The 23,826-nt window shown below is 33.6% G+C and overlaps 1 protein-coding gene across 1 annotated transcript in view; it reads right to left on the bottom strand.

Annotated features, from left to right (window-relative positions):
- Positions 1 to 23,826, bottom strand: part of CPEB2 (cytoplasmic polyadenylation element binding protein 2) — a 63,053-nt gene that overhangs the window by 36,252 nt on the left and 2,975 nt on the right. The window contains 3 exon segments of the mRNA XM_074321496.1: positions 12,702 to 12,792; positions 20,928 to 21,017; positions 21,771 to 22,052. Of these exon segments, the coding sequence (XP_074177597.1) occupies positions 12,702 to 12,792; positions 20,928 to 21,017; positions 21,771 to 22,052 (463 nt within the window).

The raw sequence follows: 23,826 nt of genomic DNA, 5'->3' as shown, positions 1-23,826 counted from the left end.
TATAGACAATTCATTTTAGATGTATATTTGAGCAACAAAAAAACACTAAGAAATATCACAACTACATACAACTTATCACTTAAACAGACAAATTACCAGTTACTAAAATTTTGGGGGTCATCTACCAAAATCTGTGCATAGGTCTGTACCTTCAAGCCTTGATCCTGATGTTTGTAAGTGGGTCCTGAAATAATCTATATGCGTGGCAAAGGGGCACAAGAAAGTACATAAATGACCGTAATCTAACTTACAGAGTAATTTGTGCTACAGAAATAATTTTAACTAGACATGAGGAAAGGTGTCTCGTTTGGAAGCTTTATATTATTATAAATCAGGTGACCCAGGTACTAAGATGGACATGACCCTAAACTTGTGTTAGCATATAGGTTGTTTACCTGCCCTCTCTCTCTTTCCTCAGGGGTACAGTGAAAATATTATTAGACTAGGGGAGAGCTAAGCTTTTTCTCTAAACAAATAGATTCATTTTTTTTCAACTTTATTGAGGTATACTTAACATACAAAAAGTTGAATGTATTTAATGTGTACATGTTGATGAGTTTAAACATATGCCTACACCTGTGGTACGTTCATCACAAACAAGGTAATAAATGTATTCCTCACCTCCAAAAAAAAAAAAAATTAACAAAGAGTATTTAAAGACATGTAATAAATTAAGCCAACTTTAAAGACTATTAACACACACATATATATATATAAATTAGTTCTTTCTCCAAAATAATTACTACCAATAAAAATAATTTATAAAATAGTGATACTAAAAAAAATAACACTTATGTCACTATTCCTTGGATTTAAACCTACTTTTAAAATTGTGGAAATGTGAAATTAGAAAGAATAAAATGAAGCAATCACTTCCCCAGCATCTCTTCATAGTAACAGGAAGATATCCATTTGATGAAGCATCACCTATTTCTTTCTGGATATCATACTCTCTTGGTTCTCCTCTATCACCAGCCATTCCTTAAGTCTCCTTTGCTGTATCCTCCTCCTCTTCTGAACCTTTAAATATTTAAGCACCAATATTCAATACTTGGATTTGACTTCTCTTTCTATGTGGCCCCCCTAAGTGATATTATCTACCACCAGAACTGCATACATCATCTCTAAGCAGATGAGTCCCCCATTAATATCTCTAACTGCAACCTCTCTACCTCAAACCCACACTTCCCCAGATCAGTACATAGCACTGTCTTCCATTTGGATGCTCATCCCAAAAGCTGGGTTAACTTTACCCCTCACTTTGTCTAATCTATACTCCAATCTATTGTCAAATCCTGCCTACTCTATTATCAGCACAGAACCAAATTTGATTGCCCTTCACCAGCTCCTTCGCTGTTTCCCTAGCCCAAGCCATCCCCATTTCTTCAGTCTGCGAGAATTACCTAACAGTCTAGTGTCCATTCAGCAGCCTGTGAGATCCTTTTAAAACCTAGGTCAGCTCATGTTGCTCTATTGCTCAGAACCCTCCTATACTCAGAATAAATATCTGGCCCTTCATCCTCCACCATTCAACCCCACTGGACTCTCTGCTATTCCTCAACAATGCCAGTCATATTCCCATTTCAGGATCTGTTTATTTTTCTTCTTTCTGCATAAAATGCATTTGCCCAACTATGACCAAAACTTGCACCTTTCACTTCATTCAGGTCATTAAGAGATGCCATCACAGACCATCCTGTCTAAAACAGCAGCTTCTTTCTTTCTCCCTTTGACACTATGTTTTTTCTCTTCACAGCACTGATTCTTTTTGTGTTTATCCTTCATTAAAACAGAAGATCCACAAGGGCAGGTCTTTGTCTTTTTTGTTCTCGACTGTATCTCTAGCAGCTAATACAGAGCCTAGTGCACAATAGCCTCTAACATATTTGTTAATGAATGAAATATCTCATTCCACTAGGTCAAATCAAAAGCACAGTAACTAAATACATTTTTTATGTGGGACATAGGAAAGATATTCTCTAAGTAAAATGAAAAATTACAGAACAAGTTTTTATCAGTTCATTATAAAGAGCTTATGTATGGGGAAAGGAGGAAGGCAAGTCCTGCTTTTTGCTCTTTACCAAGATAAATTTTCCCCTTCACCATAACTATTTTCTTCTCTTTAGTGAATATACCCAAAAAATGATCCCCAAAGCCCTAATATTCACAATTAATGATACCAACCCATTCCTCATTAGTGATGAGAAAATGCTAGGGAACAATGCTGCACATTCTGCCAACTCTTTTTAATAGGAAAAAAGTCACCATTTAAATCACGTATTAGAATCATAAAGAACCTGGGTTAGAATTAACTTTAGACCAATTAATAAGAAAGGTAGTATGGTGCGCAGTGGTTAACAGCTCAAACTCAAGAGCTACTAAGTTTCACCACTTACTAGCACTGAAATTTGGGCGATTATTGTTAATAAGCCACCACAATCACCCAACTGTGAAATAAAAATAAATATCTATATCTTACTTGGGAGAATTTAAGTTAACATATACATGTAGAGTTCTCAGAACAGTGCTTGGCATATATCAAGTGCTCACAGATGATATGCATGACATGTTATATATTGTGTGTGTGTGTGTGTGTGTGTGTGTGTGTGTGTGTGTGTGTGTGTATACACATATCTACTCACCCTTAAAGGAAAAGATCCTATATTTCCTTCTTATGTGTTTTAAATAAAGCATTGCTCCCACTGGCTTGGCAGACTTTCTAATAATTTTTCAAAGTCTACATTTCACCTTTATTTCCAAATCCAATTAGAAAAAAAAAGTGGTTCATAGGAAGTCTGGTAAAATCCACTTAGAATGTGGTCATTACCAACCTTGAAAAACTCCAATCTCTGTTCAGATCCAAGGGGCAGGACAGTCATTCCTGACCTCCCAAATCTCAATGCATGCCTCATAAAAGCCTAAGAATAAGATCATACAAATGCAGAAAAGACCCTTAGATCCAAAGTACCAGATCTCAAGAGAGCAACAGAATCATTCCTTACCTATCTATATCTAATAAAAGCCATCAATCTATTTTGTTTCCAGGAGAATTAATCCAGTTATCTCACTCTTAAACCAGGATTCCATCATAAAATTTCCCCCTAATAATTATTTACAACTTTTAAAATTGTTATCCAATCTATAATAGGAAACATACTAAGAAACATCAAGGAACACAGAATATCAAAAAGGTTGATTCAAGTAAAGCATAATTGCAAAACAAAGGCAATAACAACAAAAGACTAAAAGTAAGTCATTAATTATTTAGTAAGATAATATAATATTACAATAAAACTGGTACTAGTGAAGATATATTCAATTAAAGTCAAGTTGAAATAATGGCTGCAAAACTTTAAATTGTAAAAGAGTTTTAAATGAAAATAATATTAAGAATAACAAATGGGCAACCATTGCCAGTGGCAGTGTAAACTGTCATAAAACTTAAAAATAAGTTGACAATATGTGCCTAGAAACTCAAAAATAATTGTATTAAGTCTACTTTATATAAATAAACACAAAAAGCTCACTAAATTTTATTTAAAAATTTGAAATACCTAAATGTCCAACTATAGGGGAATGATTACATAAACTATTTTACATGCATGTAAATAATTTTTAAAAGTTATAAATAAATTTGAAAAATATGAATACTCTTGGAAAAATGTTGACTCATTTAACCAATAATTTATTGAACATCTCTTATTTGCTTGACACTTTGACAGATGTTGATCAAAATAAAGCAAAAACAAGTGGTCACAATATCCTGTGAAAGACATACACATTGGGAAAAAAAAATCTAAAATAAGTGAGAATGGTGCTCTGATTAGAAAGGACTTTGATTCTTTAACAATCTTTAACAAAGTAATCTATTATTGACTAGAAATCTTAGGGAGGCTTCACTAAGGAGATAAGCAGACTAGGGATTATAGAAACTTCCAACTGAAAGTGGAGGATTGAATACCTGTGTTCATCACTGTTGCTTTTTGAAAGTCCTAAAATGACAGTGCAGAAGTTTTAAGCAGGCATAACCCCATTAGGACAAAAAGATTCGGATAGGCTTGCAGAAGAAACATGTCAACACATCTCTGGAAGCTGTGGACATGAATGGTTCAGTGGTAACTGACTTTGCAGACCAGAAATCACCGAAAACACCAAAACCTAAACTGGTGTGTACATGGGGAAGACTATCCAGAAAGAAGCCACTGACTGGAGCCGATGCATAGAGAGGTTCAGAAATAAGAGGCTCTGAATATCACTGAGAGTAGATTGGGGTGGAACTGAAATCAGGAAGCCTGATGATTGCTTGTTAGTTTTTACATGAACCAGGGAGACCCACAGCCTCTTCCTTGGTTCTTCTAAGTATGTTAGCAGCCAGGCTTATAGCTCTCAGGCAAAAGAATGGAAAATATACATCCAGGCCCATTTCCCACTCCAAAAGAAAAGACCTAGATACAGAAATCGTGCGAGTTCCACCTGGCAGGATTATAGCAATGCTCACTCGTTTATAAGCCCCAACTATATGCATATAGCTTCCAATCACATTTTTGTCTTTTCTTTAAAAAATGGACAGCAAAGGGATTGTAAGATACATGATGAAGGCTTCCAGTGAGATAAAAAAAACCCAAAAAATACAAAACAAACAGAAAAAAGGAACTTAGAAGACGCATAGACAATACAAGGAATTGGAAAAACAATCTTAAAACCTTATCATATAGTGTTTAAAGAAAGATACTCCAGTGAAATAAGATCGAAGAAGAATAATAGAAAAGTTCTGATAAATTCTTTTTCAGAGGTTCTTAAAAGATTTTCAGAGAAAATTTTTTAACTAAGAAAAAAACTGATAGAGTGAAAAACAGAGATGAGAAAATTTATCCAAAAGCAAAACAACAAAAGATAAAGCAATAGAAAACAGAAAAGTTGATGATGAGAATAGGTTTAATATTTAAAGAAAACAAATTCCAGAAAGAGGTAATATAAAAAAACAGAAGGGAAAAAATATCTAAGAAATACCAAAATTTCCAAGAACCAAAGGAACTTAATGTCTGAATTAAAAGGTCTCAATGAATGTGCAGTAGAGGAAATAAAATAAAGAAATGGAAGGAAGACAGGCCAGAAGAGCCCCTCCCCCACACATACACCTAAAGACCCCTATTTCATTTATCTAAAACTTCAGAACCACAGTGAAAATAAACTAAAAGCTTTCAGAAAGAAAAGCAAAAAATTCAAAAACACAAAGCAAAGCAATCAATTATACAAATGAACAGGTTTCAGAATTGTACTGTAGTAAATCTGGATGTAATGAAGCAATGCTTTCAATATTCTAAATTACTAATATATAATTCTATACTAAGTCTATCATCTTATAAGGTAAAATAAACATTTTTCCATGCATATAGGGTCTCAAAATTTATGTTCCTTCTGAAGGAAGATACTGTAGGGTAGGCCCAATAAAACAAAGGCCTAAACCACTAAGAAAGGGCGTGGAGATCAGGACATGGGTTCTACAGGAAAAAGGAATTCTCAGGATTAGGGAAGTCCAAAAACGAGTTATGGAGGGCTACTAAAAGGATGCCTCCAATGGCAGGAAAAATATCTATCTAGATAATTTTTTGATGGTTTTACATGTATTGAGAAGCTTTAGAGTTCTATTAATAAATTTTGGGATGAATTAGTGACAAGTACTTGAAATAAAACTATGCAAAGAAACCCAAAGAGACAAGGATTAATTCCAGGAAAAACAGTTAAATGAAAAAGAAAACATTATAGTATAAAATGTAAGTAGCTCATCTATGAATATCATTTGCATTATCATAGTAATATATCCCTTAATTTAAACAAAAGTGCTCTTATAATCAATTTCAGAGGACAATGGGTAAGTCAAAGTAGACAATCAACAGACAACACTTAAAATGTAGGAACTTTAAGTGAAAGCATATTACTTACAATGATGTGAAAAATCAGTAAAAATAAAAAATGTTGCAAGTGGCTACCTCTTAAGAACAGGAGTCAGAATTAGACAAAAATGAGGGAGGGAACATCTATTTTTTGTTACATAAGCTATGGCACTATTTGACTTTTTAACTATGTACATATATATTTTAACTCCTTTTATCAATCAGGTTGGGGGAGCTAAAGTTTTGAATATTGCAAATCTGTTACTATATATCATATATATGTATAAAAAATTAGAAAAATTATACATAAAAATATCAAACATGATTATTTTAGTCTGTGGAACTGTGGAACTATTAATGATTTTATAACTTTTTTCTTCTAGTTTTTCCAGATTTCCTTTAATGAATACACACTACTTTTTGTAATAAGGAAAAACTACATAAGAAAGATAAAATAAAGTCTTCTACTCTGGAGGAAAAACCTTCATTAGAGATTTTCAGATACTCTTTACATACTACAAGTAGCTAAAATTTATATGCCTAATTATCCCATGTACTTACTTTTATCACTATATTTAAAATATTACTTTTATTGTTTTATTTTCAATTTTAAAATAAGTTATAAGCCCATATTTAAACTCCTAAGACAGATGCTCTGTGGTGAATAACAGGCTTTTAATAAACACATATATGCTCTAAATAAACAAATGTGATTTTAAGAAAAGTCATTATAATTTCTGTCTGACGTCTTTCAATTTTCAAAAAAGAAAAACTGCAGTTTGTGGTAACTCAAATCGTTGAAATATTCAGTGATGATTGGAAGAAACAACTATATTTTCAAATTTAATAATACTCTTGCTAATTAAGACAACTACCTAGAAAGAAATAAAAATAAATATAACTTAAAAGTCTCTATCCATAATACCATATTTTAAATAAGGTTTCTAAAACAAGAACTTTTACAACCACATTTTCATGATTTCCTTTTCAATCTGTAGATATTCTCACGATGACAAAAGTTAAACTCTTATAAACTTATAAACTGTACTTTCCTTAAGATGAACTAAATTCTGAGAAGTTGGAGGGTAAAATACTAAGGCATCAGGTATATCACATTTAAGAAAATGAATATGGCTTCTATATAAATATAATTTATTCCAAAGTTAATGATTTTTTTTCTTTTCATGAAATGCCAGTGAACAGAAAATGGGAAAAATAAATCAACGCAGTAAATGGGAAAGAGTATGTAAATTCTACTCTCACTTTAAAAATGAAATGAATCATTTTATTTAAAAACTGAAAGCACACACAGTAATCACTCCTTAATTATCTTTTTTTGAAGACATTCTAATGTACATGCTTTTCACCTACACTTTTTCTTAGCACTTGTGAAAATTTTGACTCCAGGAAAAATAAGTGACTGAAAAGTAAAACTAGTTCTGAGAAATACATCCCTCCCTCTGTCAGAGTGAGGGCAGTGTAAGTGAAGTACAGTAACTGCTATGATATGTATATTATTGATATTAGTTTTATTTGGCACTTTGCTGTATTTTAATAAATGCCATTAACATTTTTACAATTTTTCATGAATCTCTTTGATCTTGTTCTCCTATAACCAGAGTTTCTCCAACAATGTGCAATGCACAATCTCTAAGAGTGGGGACCTGAACCCTAAATGTTAATTAAATATGATCTCAGAGCTTGAGAACCTCTGTCCAGCTCAAAAGTTCTAACAGTCTAAAATACAAGTTCTCACACCAGAGACTTTTAGAAATTTACACAAATTATTCTGTGACTATGTACTTCAATTTTATACTAAGGCCAGGTGAAGAGAAGTAGAGGAAAAAGAAAAGTGGAAGGAAAGAAGCCAGACTATGTGGTACTACCACAACCACCTAGCACCTTGAGAAATAATTCCTTAGGGCGGTTGGATGGCTCATTTGGTTAGAACACAAGCTCTTAACAACAAGGTTGCTGGTTCAATTCCCGCATGGGATTAAAAACGGCGACTGGACTTGGAGCTGAGCCGCGCCCTCCACAACTAGATTGAAGGACAATGACTTGGAGCTGATGCGCCCTGGAGAAACACACTTTTCCCCAATATTCCCCAATTAAAGGCCAAACAATAACAACAACAACAACCAAAAACAAAAACAAAACAAAAATCATACATTAAAAAAAAGTAATTCCTTATTTTCTCAGAGGTTACTTTCCTTAAAATAAACAGAAATTCTTACATCAGGAGCCTAAGAAAATAAGACTTTAGCAGTCAAGTAATAAAAATGAAGGTAGATATACTAAATACATAGTTAATAAAAAGTTTTAAAGGCATCCACTTCTAAACACTTGTTGGCATAAAACCATGCTCTAAATTCTTTTTTCCTGAATTCCCTTTAATTGCTCAGGAACATTGGTAATGGCATGTGACTTGCTGAGACAGATCCTCCCAAGAACTGTTATATAAACTGCATTTCTTCCTACAGCGTTCAAATCAACTTTTATGAGCTGAAATTAATTTTTTTTGTTTGCCCTTATACTTTGGGAAAGGGTAAGCAATTTTTTATAAAAATGCTTACACAGCAAGATCTTTTTGAAAATTGCTGAGAGTAGGGAGAAAGAGAGTTTAACAATAATGACTCTTTTGTTCTTTTGTTTAAAGCAGAATGAACTGACCCACACGTACATAAAAGATCACAGGTTATTTAATATAAGTATGCAAATTCAAAACTGTAAAATCACAAAACTGTACTTGGCAAAGCAGGATTTACTTGAACCATGAAAAGAACCCATATTTGTTTCTGTAAAAAGGAAAATATTTACCAAGAATCAGGACAGTCATCAGAAGATGGGATGTTAATGGTGAGAAACCACAGCAGAATAAATACAACAGATTGGCCAGTGCCACTCATACTAAGGAAAGCATACAGCAGTGTGCTTGTGTTCACGATCCAGAGCAGCAAAGCACATGCTGCACAGGGCTGGCTGAGCGCTGTTACCGTTGGGCAACTAAACAAGCTCTGCCAGGACTAGTCAGCTTTCAGTTCCTGAAGCGTGACAAGCTCTTCCTTACATCCCAGTCCCTTTGTCTAGTTGACACTTTCCCCCCAATGGTTTTTCATGTTTGTGCTGCTTATGACTTCAGGTCTCAGTTTTCTTTACTCCACATCTAAATGAGGTGCCCCTTCTTCCTACTTACTACTTTCCCAAGCACCTAATAATCTCCCTCCATAGTATTTCTGACACTCTGTAGTTACATGCATATATTATATGTATACATTACATTACATTAGCATGTTATATGTATATATGTATATTGTACATGTAAGTATAAGGTCTCTCTTTCCCCAATAGGCTATACATTCAACAAGAACAGAGACCATGTCTGTGTCACACAGTGTATACAGCCAGGGTCTTGTACACTGCCCGGCATGAAAGTAGGCACACTCAATGGAATAAAGTGTACTCAAGAGTTTGACCTTGGGTTGCCATCATGTCTGCAGAGCCCCAGCAAGACATGACCCTTCCAACCTGTTATGATAAACCATAAAAACCTTAACATTAAACAGTGGAGGGTCCCTATTACCATGTAAATGCCACTGGGGAGTAGGGAAATAGAAACAAGCCATAGTGAAGTATTCTGGGCCTAAGTGGGGGTGGAGGGTCTTTCTGTTAGTACAGTCAGTCAGTTTTCACCCAGGCCAATAACCTGCCACTGACTTTCTTTGGATTTCAGAGATCTGCTTGATTGCTGTTCTTTCTGTTGACATTAACTCTTCAGTAGTTCCTCTTTTCCTTTAGGAAAGTAGAACTAAATGCAAATTTACAGTTTCTGTCTTCCATCTGCATGGAAGCCAGCCTCCATGATGGCCTCCACTGATCCTTGCCTCCTAGTATTCACATCTCTTAAGCAGCAGAGCCTCCACCAACTGAGCAGGGCTGAGCTAGTAGGATGTCATGGAATGATGGTGTGAAGACTTCTGAAGCTAGGTCATAGAAGAAACTGGGGCATTCGCCTTGAGCCTTGTCATTCACCCTGGGGGGATCCAGCAACTACACTGTGAGGACACTCCAGCAGCCCTGAGAGAGGTCCATGTCATGAAGAATGAATGGTCTGCACTAACTGGCCAGCCACGTGTGTGAGCCATCTTGGCAAAGGACCCTCCAGCTTGAGTCAAACCTTCAGATGACTGCAGCCTTGGCCAATGTCTTGACTGCTACTTCGTGAGTTCCTCAGCCAGAACCAATCAGCTAAACTGCTCCTGAATTCTAACCCACAGAAACTGTGTGCGATAATAAATGTTTATTGTTGTTCTAAGCTGCTAAATTTAGAACTTATTTATTATGCAGCAATAGATAATATAATCAATCTCATCACTCAAGTTCACAAAGAAAATTTTTTAGAAACTTTCATCATTACTATAAAGGAAAACGACAATCATTAAAAAATTTTATCCTACAACTCCCTTCTTTTGTCATTAGATACCATAAGGACTACAAAGCAAATGCCTGGTTATTTGAAAACATTTTAAAAGAATAAAATAAGATTCATTCTGTTTTTTGGAAAAAAAGAATTTCCTTGTATTAAATAAAGGACAGAATTTTCTGAAAGAAATGAACAGATGAGATAGAAGAGATGGGACACAGGAGTGAATTGCAGCTCTTAAGATCAGGAATGGAAAGACTGGAAAACAAATTCAGGAACTGGTTTATTCCATTTGTCACAAACTTGTGTTAGCAGATTTTACTGAGGTCCAGCCCAAAGAAGACATGAAATGATTTGAGTGTAGGGAGGGAGGTATACAATATGGTATCAGAAGGCAGTGGAGTTTGTACTAGTAATAAAAGCACAAAAACAAAGTTTTAAGTGCCAGCACTTGGGTACCAAGATCATTTTAAACAGGTATATGATGGCAATTTGCAGTCTTACTTCTTTATTCTTATGTAAAAAAGGTTTTGCAAATGCTTTTTCTTTTCTTTTTTTGTTTTTGTTTTCATTCCTGCCATAATAAATGTAGAATATAAAATACTCCAATTAGAAAGACAAATATGTCACCATAATTGCTAAAGGTGGTGGTGAGCACATTTATCCCTTCCTATGGCCAGAGATAATTTTTCTAACAAAAGAATTTTGAATTCACTTGGGACTTTTTAATTATTAAATTCTTCCTAGCCTGATGCTGCTTCCACTTTCTGAAAAGTCTTCTTTCTAGGTTTCCCTCCACTTTTATTATAACACAGGCTAGAGAAGAAGGAAAACGGAGATTATTAGTGCAGCAGAGAATATTTTCTCTGAACGTCTTCCAAAGGCCTTTTTAAAGAAGACTGGGAGAAACAACAATGAAAACCTTTTCATTATCCACTGGTAATAGTTAATGTCGACTTTATCTTAGGATTTCTAAGAGTTTTCCTTCTAGATAAAAGTCAAGGAAATGGAATTTCTTCATAATCATAAACTATTGGATTTTATTCTTAAACAGAAGATCCAAGATAAATGCCACTGGAACTGTTAACATAACAGTGAAATATAACAAGTCCCCAATACTAAACAAACACTCATAAAACTAGGCTAGATTTTGGTTAGAATCAATCCCCTCCCCCCCACACAAAACAACAACAACAACAACAACAAAAAACCAAGTATAACTCTCTATATTAGTTTATGAGGAGAATTACCATTGTCACATGTTGTCAACAATCACTAATGATCCTTGACCTTCTCAAGCTCCTTACAAATAAATTAGATAAACAAGAAACTCCTTTATATGCAAAATCCAGAAACGGGAACAAAAATGTTTAGCTATCTGGTAGTGCCACGTCAGCCCTGAGCCACCACCTTGCTGCCAACATCAACGTTCTAGAGTTTTTAAGCTGAAGTTTGTAAGGGAATTCTCACTTGGCTTTATAAAATTAAAAATGTAGAAAGATTACAAAGTAACTCATGGTTTTGATTCAAGGAGAGATTCTGAGCCAAACTAACCAGTTAATCTGCTCCTGAATTCCTCACTCTCAGAAACTGTGTGAGGTAATAAATGCTTATTGTTGCTTTTAGCTGCTAAATTTTGGAATAATTTATTATGCAGCAATAGATAATGTTTCTCATCACTCAAGCTCACACAGTTTGCTAGTTATTCACCATTAATATAAAGGCAATAAGATATTGTATAAAGAAATGTAAAAGAATTACTAACAGACAAATGAAAACAAATATGTTAACGGAATTTCTTCAGATACAATCAATAATAAGGTTGATACTGTAAGATCAGTGGGGCTGATTCTTTTTCCTAATCTGCCCCAACTTCTATGAAGATAGAGAAGCTACTATAAAATATCCCCTATTGAAACCCTATGATATGAAGCAGAAGAAAAATAAGCCAGTTAACCTAGGACAATTCTAGGCTGAAATCACTGCAAATTGTGAATGAAAGCATTTTAAGCAATTAAAAAAATATGTTTCCGTATTTGATGGAATTCTAGAAAAGTGATTATGCTATACACTTTTAGACCCTTTTAGATCCATGCTTTATCCTCTAGTGAACTGCAGAGTATCTTTTAACAGTAGCTTTTTCTTAAAAAATAAGTCCAAAGAGTGGGGTTTACAATTTTCTCTGTATAAATCAGCATACATCTAAATAAGCTACAAAGGAAAAAAGGATGACGTTTCACAAAAACAAAGGTTCTTATTAACAAACGTAACAGAATTTTGTAAGTGATGTAGGTGCTACTTAATCCTCATTTTCACATAAAAGTGGTAAAACAAGCGGACATATTGATGGATGATATAAGAATTTTTTTTTTAAAGTCACCTACCCTTAAGCGGATCATGCTCTGCTCTCATAATATCAATAAGGGAATTTTCCAAAGAGTGCATATTCAAACTGTCATACATTCTACTTCGATCCTAGAAGAGAAAGAAAAAAACAGACTCAATATAATCTGTGCAATTCTATCCAAAAAGTGATGATAAATATACTATCTAAATCTTCTTACATAAATAGGACATCTGATTAACACAACATTACTAATCAGTTTGCATCCCAAGACAATACCAATAACTAAGAATCTTATAAACTATAATATCTCCCCTACTGAAGGACAATATATTTCATATATTTATCTCCAAAATCACGTATCAAAAGCAAATCACATATCAAAAGCAATCTTATTTCACTGGGAGTATTAATGCAATACAGTAAAATTATTTTTTATTGTTATCATTCTCAACTACAAATATTTCTGAAATATAACACACATAGAAGCATTTTTAGTTGTTATTTAACTTCTAAACTTTTCTCATATATCTAGGAAGACTGACACTTGAAAAATTATTTTTGGGGAAAGGACTTAATTCCATAATTGCACCACACTTTAAACATCTATCAAACATTGTATGTTATTTGACTTAGCCAGAATGTCACGATAATGAAGGCATAAACATATTATACCGTAAAAATCAAAAGCATGAAATACTATTATCAAAACAAAGATTAACACCTGGAATATTTATATTCAAATCTTGCTCTTTACAGTCCTCACATAATGGTCTCTGCATTTCTAAACCTTCTCTCCCTTCTACTTCTCTGCCAAAAAGGCAGATGGGGGAGCAAAAGCATTCTCATTTCACAGAACTTCCTATCTCATCAAGTCTCAGGACAAAATCTTGTTTGCTGAATGTTATAGCCCTCAACTTGCTTGCTACATTCTTTAACATTCATGAATTTATACTGTATTCTACTAAACATACAATCAATGTACTTGAACAAATATATACAGGGAACTACCATGGCAAGCTCTGGCCCATGCCCCCCAAATCGCCAGGGATATTTTTACCAAAATATGGCAATGCTAACTCCCACCCATTTAAATCTGTATGTGTACATGCAAGTGCATGCATATGTGGCAGAGGCAGGGCAGGCCATTTTTAACTCCCCCCCAAAAAATGATTAACACAGAAAAAGGAAAGAGAAGAATCAGAAAAGTAGAAAAGTCTCCGCAAAAATCAGAATTCGGCACTTCTTAACCTGCATCCATGAGCTTCCAGAAGGACCATGAAATCTCTGAGATTACCGTGTTTCCCTAAAATAAGCCCTGGCATGATATTTAAGGATGACATCCCCTGAACATGAGCCCTAATGCATCTTTTGGAGCAAAACTTAATATAAGATCTGGTCTTATTTTCAAGGAACATGGTATATACAACATTCTGTATGTGCATGTATACACATCATTTTTTTTTTTTTTTTTCTGAAGAAAGGTTTATGGGTTTCATCAGTTTTCCAAAAGGGTCCACAATCCAGGGTAGATTCAGAACAAGTCTTTTAGAAAGCTGAAGAAAAACAGAAGAAGCTTCCTGAGAATATGTTGATTTATTTATTCTACTTTGATGTTTAAATTACGGCTGTGAGCTTTTAAAAGCTAAGGGGCCACAATCCGTATTGTAGACTAAACAAGTTGCTGTCAAAGAATTTAAGTGTGAAAAGTAACACTGAGTGATGGAAAGAATGCTAGACTAGAGGCTCTTACACACAGCTTTATCACCAATTTGGTATATGGGTATATCCCGTACTTACTGTTACTTAAAGACTCCGGAGGTAGAACACATCAGTAACAGAGGTTCACTAGAACAGTGACCTTGATTGGTAAGGGAGGCACAGAGAATCACTGAGCTGTAACAGTGGTTCTCAAACAAGAGCATGCTTCAGAATCATCTGGAAAGCTTGTTAAACACAGGTTACTGGGACTCATCAACAGAGTCTGACTCAATAGATTGAGAGTAGACCCTGAGAATTTGTTTTTCCAACAAGTTCCCAGGTGATACTGAGGTTGCCAGTCCAGAGACCTTAATTTAAGAAGCACTGAGCTTCTTAATCTTAAATTACTAAATCTCTTCAGGCTCTGTTTCCTCTTCTAGAACATGAAATAACCATGTTGAACTTGATGATGCCTAAAATCCATTTAAAAAAATAGAAATAATAGAAAACCAAAAGACTCAAAGTGCTATATATTATAATAAAATAAAACTGAAATAGAGAAGAGTGTGGCCCTTGGGCAAAAATGACATAGAATTTTGGTAATCTATGCAAATATTTCCATCTTCTGTGCTTCCACTGTAATTTGTTCAAACTATGTTTTTTTGTGTTTATTTTTTCCCTGCCTCTCCTACTAAACTTCTAAGTTATTAAGGGGTAGGGACCTTCTAATTATGGAATATAGCTAGCTCTCAAACATTAAATGCATACTTCTACCATAAAAATTCTGCATTGAGTTCAGGTGATTAAGTTGAGGTATGTGAGGGCAAAGACTATTTTTTATATGGCAATTATAAAGGATTACATATAAAACCTTGTCAGGATCTTCCATAGAATAGGAACGCAAATGTTAACTGATTAAACTGAGACAAGCCTCAGATATTAATGTGGCCTTGCTCTCAACTCGAATTTCTGACCACACAATGGAAGATCAAGTGTTATTATATTCAAGGTTCCTAGATATATTTAAAAAAGAAAAAATATAAACTGTCAGGATAAAATGAAGTAATTCTATAATTCTAATTCTACTGTCACTGGGCAGTATTTACGTCATGGAGGAAAACACATAAGCAAGCTATTCAATAAATATCAGTGACCACTATACAATCAACTCTGACAACTGTTATTCAAAAAAGCTGTATGTATTAATAGCTTTAGCTTTAATCCCTATCTATGTCCCACTGAAATAGTGAGAAGCCCACTTATAAATTCCCTTATTATCCTTCACATAAAAGTCTTTCATCATGAAACAAACTCCTACTTTAGCAAAAAAAATAGCAAAACTATTTAAAAACTATTGCTTAGTTACACTTTGTTAAACATCAGCTGCATCCCACATGATTTTTAAAGCACTGAACACAATATAGCCTTGAGCAGGCAAAGAGCTCATGACATCTCAAAATTGCTTTCTGGATTTAAGAAACTTATAGATTCATATGTTCAAAAATACATATAATTTCATTAACTAAAGTGTAGGCATCAAAATATGACTTCTGAAAAAACCAAAATCAGAAACAAATCTGATTATAAAACACTCATGCATTCTTTTGAAATATAGATATTAGAAAAATTTGTGTTCACACAAAGTACCATTGGTTTAAAAAAGAAATTGAAATCCTGAAACCATTTTAAAGTAACCATAAACACACCCATACTGATTAGCATAAATGGAAAAATCACAGCAACGTAACTTTATTTATTACTACATGGCTATTTGCAAATAGCCAAGATTTTCACAAATCAAGAATCTATCAGGAAAAGTTTATTCCAATCTACTTTAAATATGAAAACTAGCAAAGAATCAACTAAATGGGCTTTCAGAAAGTGAGATTACAGAATCCTACAATAATGAACAGGTGAAAATTAGAACACATTGATGAAAAAAGTATAATTTCTTATATTCTAATATTTTATTGTTTTTATAAACCCAGACGTTTGCCACAAAAACTTACAGAAGCAACAATAAGGTCTTAGAAAGATTGAAAAACACAGAAAACACAAAGTAATCCTAATCTTAAAAAAGGATAGCCCCAGAAGATTACAAATGCTGAAAAATAACTAAGGACGTCAACAATATTAAAATTAGTACAGCAAAAGGAATTCTATAACTTAAGTAAAAGGAACTTTTTTACGGGATGTCATATGTTTGTTTTGATGTATTCAAAAGCCTGTTTCTTTTTTAAAAGAAGTGGTCAAACTGAACCTTTCTCTCTTGACAATGCAGTATTCTCCCAAAGAAAATGGAGCTGGATTGTAGAAAAACCCTATGTCATCATATTTAAAGATATACCAGATGCTTAAGCACATATTCTTCTGCCCAAGTAGAAGATTAGCTTTTGTTGTAGTTTTGTGTTTAGTTCTCTAATTTTATTTTATTTGTCCAACTACATTGTCTTTATTTTTTATTATTTTTTTATTAATTTCAGGTGTACAAAACAATAGTTAGACATTTATCATTTATATCCCTCACACAGTGATAACTCCCCTCCCCCATCTACTACCCCTCTAACGTCGCACACAGCCATTACATTTCCACTATCTCTATTCCTAATGCTGTAGTCCGCTTCTTGTAACTATATATACATAAAATTATAGTTGACATTCATTATTGTTAAGCTTCAGGTGTACAGTGCAGTGATCAGGCATCTACATCATCCCTGAGGTGGTCTCCCTAATGAGACAAATGTCCATCGGATACCCTACAAAATCTTTACAACATTATTGGTTACATTCCCCAAATTGACTTTCGTATCCCCGTGGCCATCTTGTGGTTACCGATTGTGCTTTCTAATTTTAAAGTTGGGCTAATATTGTCCTCAATTTTAAGTAAATACTGATTGTACATTCCTGATTACACACTGTGATTGCACTGTATTGAATTAGAGGCATGTGTTGTGCTACTGTGCCTTACTACACAATGTAGCACTCAATCTCATACTCTCTCATATTCTCTAGTTGTTCCACAGATACCACCCTTCTTTGAGACTTTTACCTTCTCAAAGGTAAAGAACAGTATCCCCCCATATATTTCAAGGGTAATTAAAACACTACCACATATAAAATAAACACTCATTTTTTTATTATTATGATTCTCAACAAAGTGCTATAACAGTGATTCTGAATATATATTTTTAATTTCTTAAAGGCCCCAAATGGCCTTTAAAAATTCTAGTACCCAGAAGGGTTAAAGAAAATGGAAAGGCAAGTAGAAAAAATTTGGTGTAAGAATGTATCAATATAATTAAAGAACTGAGCATAGGCTAGGAAACAGAAAGAAAGCATCCATTACCTAAACATGTGTAAAAGAGCCCACTGTCTCTTATTTTCAGTAGATGTAACAGTTTGATGACTACCAATGTCCCTGAAGCTCATCTTGTTTAAGAACCACAATTTAAGGAATCCTTTATTAAATGAGAAATTGGACTTGGTCTGCTACTACATATTTTTTTTGTGTGTGTGTTGTGTTGGGTGAACAAAGACTCCAAATAATACATTTTTCTGAGAGATGCCCATATTACTATTTACCACATTTCATAATGTCCTGGATATTAAAGACTGGTGGAAAATATCTTAAATTAATTCAAAGTAGTTTATGTGTCATGCTCAAGAACTGCAGGGACAACTTCCATAAGAACAAAAATCTAGAGCTGAATATATTGACAATCCCCCAGCCAGAGGACAGGCCAACACACATCTTACAGGCTTACAGACTGTATTACAGTTTTAAAGGCATGATGTTGTTTTCATTACAGAGAACAACTTGTAAGTTATTACCTCAGCTCCTATTATATTTACTTTTTCATTTAAAATATTCAAGTATTAATGAATAAATATACTGTGACATTAATATCTAATTCACAATTCAACTGTAAGATAACTTAAAATTCACACTTTTGAGTATGATTTCTTGCAAGGGTAACTATTCAATAGTGTTCTAAAGAACAGTAATTCTTAGCCTTAAAGATATTAATAGATATATCTATTACTCCTTTTAAAGTCAGAAATGTGCACAACAATCCACATTTGCTTTTAAAAAGTTTCAAATTTGAACCTTTTCCATAGAAAATATATTTAAAATAAGAACATGCTAACCTGAAAAATTTTACATATACCTGATATAAAACCAACCTATAAAACTATTTTTGCCCCATTTACTGAATTCAATTATAGGTAATGCCTGAAGCATTCAGGTAGAAGAATTAAGACTTCAGTTACAGAATTTAGTGTTGCCTAATCAATCTGAGACTAAAGGAAATAAAAGTTAAATGTTTTAAAATAATGTATTTGTTAACTAAAATTTATTAGTATTGCAATGTTGTATATGATGAAAAAGGATTAGAAATTAAAATAATCTTCCAAGATATTTAAGGGCTTAAGTATTTTCTATAATTTTTAACACTGCCAAATAGTGAAGAACTACCCAACTGTTTAAGATAACAATTGCAGTTTGTAGCAGCTGCTGTATTTTTAAGAACCTCAACTTCAAATACCTCAACCTTTTATGGTAGAAACACAGAACAAATTTTGTATAAGTAGCCTTAGGGTACTCAAACATGACAACAACACTGCTTTTAAAAGCATTTGAGAGGTTATACACTATAACTGCCTCTGATCAATGCCCATTCCTCCATCTTCCCCCCGCCCACTCCCCCCAATAAACCAAGATGCTTGGATTCAAAAAATAAGGAGGGAGGTAGGAGGGAGCAGAAAAGCACAGAAATGGCCAAAACAGATCAGAGAAAGTATAAGAGCTGGGTAAAGAGCCTCACATGACCTAGTTCAAAGTCCACCTTTTATTCAGGTTTCAGACCTCCTTTTCCTTCTAGTTTAGTTGACTTTCCACTATTTTTTTTTTTCACCACTCTCTTCAACTTCATCACATCACACCTCTTGCTCAAGAGTCCACAGGGAATGCTAGTATCTCAGAAAATTACAAAACAAACAAACAAACAAAAGAACAAAAAACCAAACAAACAAAAAACTTGAATCACCAAAATCCTTTGTCTAAAACGAATTTATCTAAAACACTAGTTTATAAAATAGATAAAAGCAGAGTGCCTTAGAGAAGTCTAAGTGGGAGAGTTAGAGGCCCTCATCCTGTGGCAGCCCCAGGAGCACCTCTGCTGAGCCCAGTCATCACCTCTATGTACTCACTAGCATTCCATCAACTGACACCATCTCAATAATCTAATTTCTCAGCATATGATGCACCTCATAAACCCTTTATATGGCAGCTAATCTGTCCTCTTTCTTCTGTATAGATACATATCCCTCTCATGTGTATCCTCTTCCTCTCTAAAAACACGTCCTTGCCACCTCCAAAATAATTATAATTTTCCTTGTCTAACATACCATTTCCTAGGCATTTATACATTCAATTTGAATAACATAAAAATGACACTAAAATGGCCTAACTGAACCAGAGTGGAAAAGAGATTAGAAACAGATAGATAGATAATTTACACAAACAAGACACAAATTACAAAATTATAAGAGATAACTATTTAATTCTAAGTGGAGATCCTGGCAGGACTACTTTGGTAAATAGGTAGGACTTGTCTAAAACAAGCGCTAACGATTGATTATTGAAGTCACTGTTAACCCTCTAGATTAGAATGCTCTTCACAAATGTATTGATCTATTTATACAGTCCTTACTTGTAAAATCATCTCATGATGATAAATTAACTAGGGAAGAGCCTTAACTAAGGATAACATTCAGTGGACTCCCACAATGTCAACTCTGTGCATTCAAACTTGGGTTCTGTAAGAAAGAACCCTCATGTATAAGAACTAAATTTCCTATTTATCTTGTAATAACTCTCATGACCTGGTACCCAGTATGCATTCAAATTTATTCTGCAGGAAGAGAGTGAGCATTTTGTAACCACAAAGGACTTGAAAGTAATTAAGACTGACAGCCAGCTTTTTGACTCAGCGTTTTTCCACAGAAAACAAATTATTTGGAAGAAGGCAGTATATAAGAGCAGTAACAAAATTTAGAACAAACAAATCCTATACCATAAAGTTTTTTATAAAGGTGAAAACTGAACTAAGACAGGGATTTTTAAGAAATATATCTCAAGACCAACATAGCAAATTTCATGACAAAAATTTACTGAAAAATTCTGTAGAACATTAACGAAATGTAAAGTTAGAAGTTAAATAAACAAATGACTTTGTATCTAATTGTAAATAATTCTGAAAGGAAATAAAATGTGTTCAGTTTGACTGATGTTTAAAGCCAGGTGCTCTTGGGTATATAATTCCTTTTTCCAAAAACAAATTTATTATGTTTTATAAATATAAGATGATTATGAATTACTTTATATTTGAAAATGAAGCATTTTACATTAGTTTGTCAAGTGACCCTTTAAAAATAAACTGCTTTAACACTCTCTGACACATGGTTAAATAAATATAATTGAAAAGTAAATAATAATCCTCCTTATAATATAAATACTGAACTGCTAGCCAAAATCCTGAAAAATATACACTGTGCAGCCTACCTGGTCTATTCTGGATGTTCCGGCTGCAGTGCACCAACTATCTTGGAGTGAATCTGAGCCCCAAGCTGGCAACTGCAAACTAGATCTCACCTTCAATAGCATAGAAGTTTTCATCAGAAATAAGCAGTTCTCTTCCCCATGCCCACCCATTAAAAAAAAAAAAAAAAAAATCAAAACAAAGTTCTTGTTATCTTTTTTTATCTTTATTCTGTCCTCTAAAGATTTTAGGAAAAAATCCCATTTTAAATAGCCAAAGAGAATTTCATCAACCTGCAGTATCAACAAAAAATTAAAAGGCTTGGAAAAAATGTCAATCATCGTAATTGTTAGACCACATTTAGGAAAAAAGTAGTCACCCAACCAGTGAAGACACATTTTAATGCAATGTAAAAGCCCTATTATTTTGCCATAATCACAGCTGTATTAAGTATATTCTAATACACATACAGCTGATAATAATCAAATCTATGCATGATTACAAACATTTTAACTATATTACAGGAGAAAATCATTTTGGTGGTGCACTAAAGATTAATAAGTTAAAGCATTCTTAAGGAATGCCAATTAAAAGCTTCAAGATGTATTTAAGAAATATGGCAGGTTTTTCTACTTTTTATGAAGTTCTTTTCGATTGTACGCTTAGAGAATTTTTTATAGTTTCAATTTCCTCTGTATAGGTATTTTATCCTTTGATAATGAAATTATACGCTGAAAAACTAAAACATTTTCTTTTTTTAAATCTGTTAATTTTACCATACTACTACTACTAACTACCACCACCCAATTTCCTATTTTGAAAGATTAACATTAGCAACAAGGCCATTTATTACATACAATTCTTACCTGTAAGGGTAAGAGTGTATTACTATTGTTGTCTGTTCTGAACACATTATCTTCAATCCAAGATTTTGGAGTCAGTGATGGAGTAGAGCGAGTAAATTTCGGTGGTGCTATGACATTACCAGAAAACGGTTTCTTCAATGGAGATATTTGATTCATAGTTCCTGGAATTCCCATATTTCCAGTTCTACGATGGTCTCTGCCATGCATTGCTCCCCACGACATACTTCCAGTGCCCCAGCCACTGTTCTGATGGTTGCTCCAAGGAGATTGTTTCAGAAGAGGCTGGAGAAAACATAGCTATTTAAATTATAGGCATTTAAAGAGTTTATCATTCTAATTTTAGACCTGAGCTAAGAATTTATATGATCCTTAAAAAATGAACTACATAGAGCAACAAAATATCTTTATCTAGTTTACAGAGGTAATAGTCTTGAAATCTTGCTATGTTTCAATATTCATTTAATCCGAGATGAGTTTTCATTCTCTTGTCGACTATAAATTATAAGGAATCAAGCAGATATTTTATGACAATTACTAAAATAGAAGCATGAGTTACTTTTTTTCCCTTCAGAGAGAACCTGACACATGATAAATATGAAAAGAATATTTTTAAATTGAAATTAACTTTGCAGCTCCTTAAAGATATAACCTACATTGTGATCTTAAAACAATCACATTCTGCTAGACACAAACAAAACTATGATCTTTATTAATTAAAATATACCAACCACATGAGTGAAATAGACTTTAGGTTTCCAAAACAAGATGTACTACTGCAAAAGTTAATAATGCTAACATTTGGTGTTATTCTGCTGCGCAAATTAAAAATGCCTTTCGGGATGAGGACAATATTGGAAATGTGTCCTTTTCTGCATTGTTTATTGAACTCTTAAGATATTTTATTCCAGTTTTAGCATTTCTCTTAAAGTATTTTTGTTTTTATTTCACTTAATTATCCATGAACTGCTAAGCAATTATCTAATGTTACCCATAGGTGGATCCACTGAGATATACAAAGTAAACAACTATATGCTTTGATTATTCTAGTAAAGATCCTAATAATACAAATCTGCATTAACTTCACTCATTTTCAAAATTAAATTATATTCCAAACTGGAGTCTATGGCAAAAAAAGTTACGTCATCAAAGAATGGAAAATCCACCAAAAGTCTATAATTGTAGGTTTTTAAAATCTATTAATTGGTAGCAATTATATTATCAATAAAGTTATACTTTAATAATTTTGTGCTAACATTTAGTCAGAAGAAGTATGAACCATGCAGTTACTATAAGTGAATAAATACAGGACCGTTAAAATTAAACCTGCTTATTAGACAATGCAAAAAAAAAGTCTGCTATACAGCACCTATTTTTTAAATGTTTTTAAATGCTGATATAATCATGAATATATGCTAAGCTTTCACCCTCCACATAGGTAGTCCAAAAGCATAGCTAAGGGACCATGGACAAATTAACTCCATTCTGGAGGGCCTCACTTTCCTCAGTGATTCAGTGTCCAAAGTTCTCTTCCAGTGAACTAAAATTCCATGTGACAGCTGTTTGACCTCTTACACTCCACTGTGAGACCCATCTTTTGACAAAAAGCAGCTTATACTTAAATATGGATCATGGCATATGGTCTTCTGATGTTCTATGTCATGTTTTTAAGAATTCTAAAATACCTATAGATAATTTTATGTGGCAAGTTTCCAGTTAAAAAAAAAAAAAAATGAAGACCCTGACATCCAAATGACAGTTGCTGAAGATTATGCAAATCATAAAAAAGTGGAATATTATTTCAAAATTCCACATTTTCATTTCTTACAGGCCACATTCTCCTTTCTCAGCGAGAAACCAGTGAGTCAACAAAAACTGTTAACTGTTACTTTGGTTAATTTAAATAAACTGTTAACTGTTACTTTGGTTAATTTAGATAGTTATTCACCCCTTTAAAAGGTTAATCGTTGGAAACTTTAACTGGCCAATGGAAAAAGTTATATGAGTAAGCAAGCACTGGCTAAGGTCCAAATTTGCTTCTCTCTAAATCCTTAATCAC

The sequence above is a fragment of the Rhinolophus sinicus genome, linkage group LG02, assembly GCF_036562045.2.
Source record: "Rhinolophus sinicus isolate RSC01 linkage group LG02, ASM3656204v1, whole genome shotgun sequence".
Classification (NCBI taxonomy): Eukaryota; Metazoa; Chordata; class Mammalia; order Chiroptera; family Rhinolophidae; genus Rhinolophus; species Rhinolophus sinicus.
This window is presented reverse-complemented; position numbering and strand designations above follow the sequence as displayed.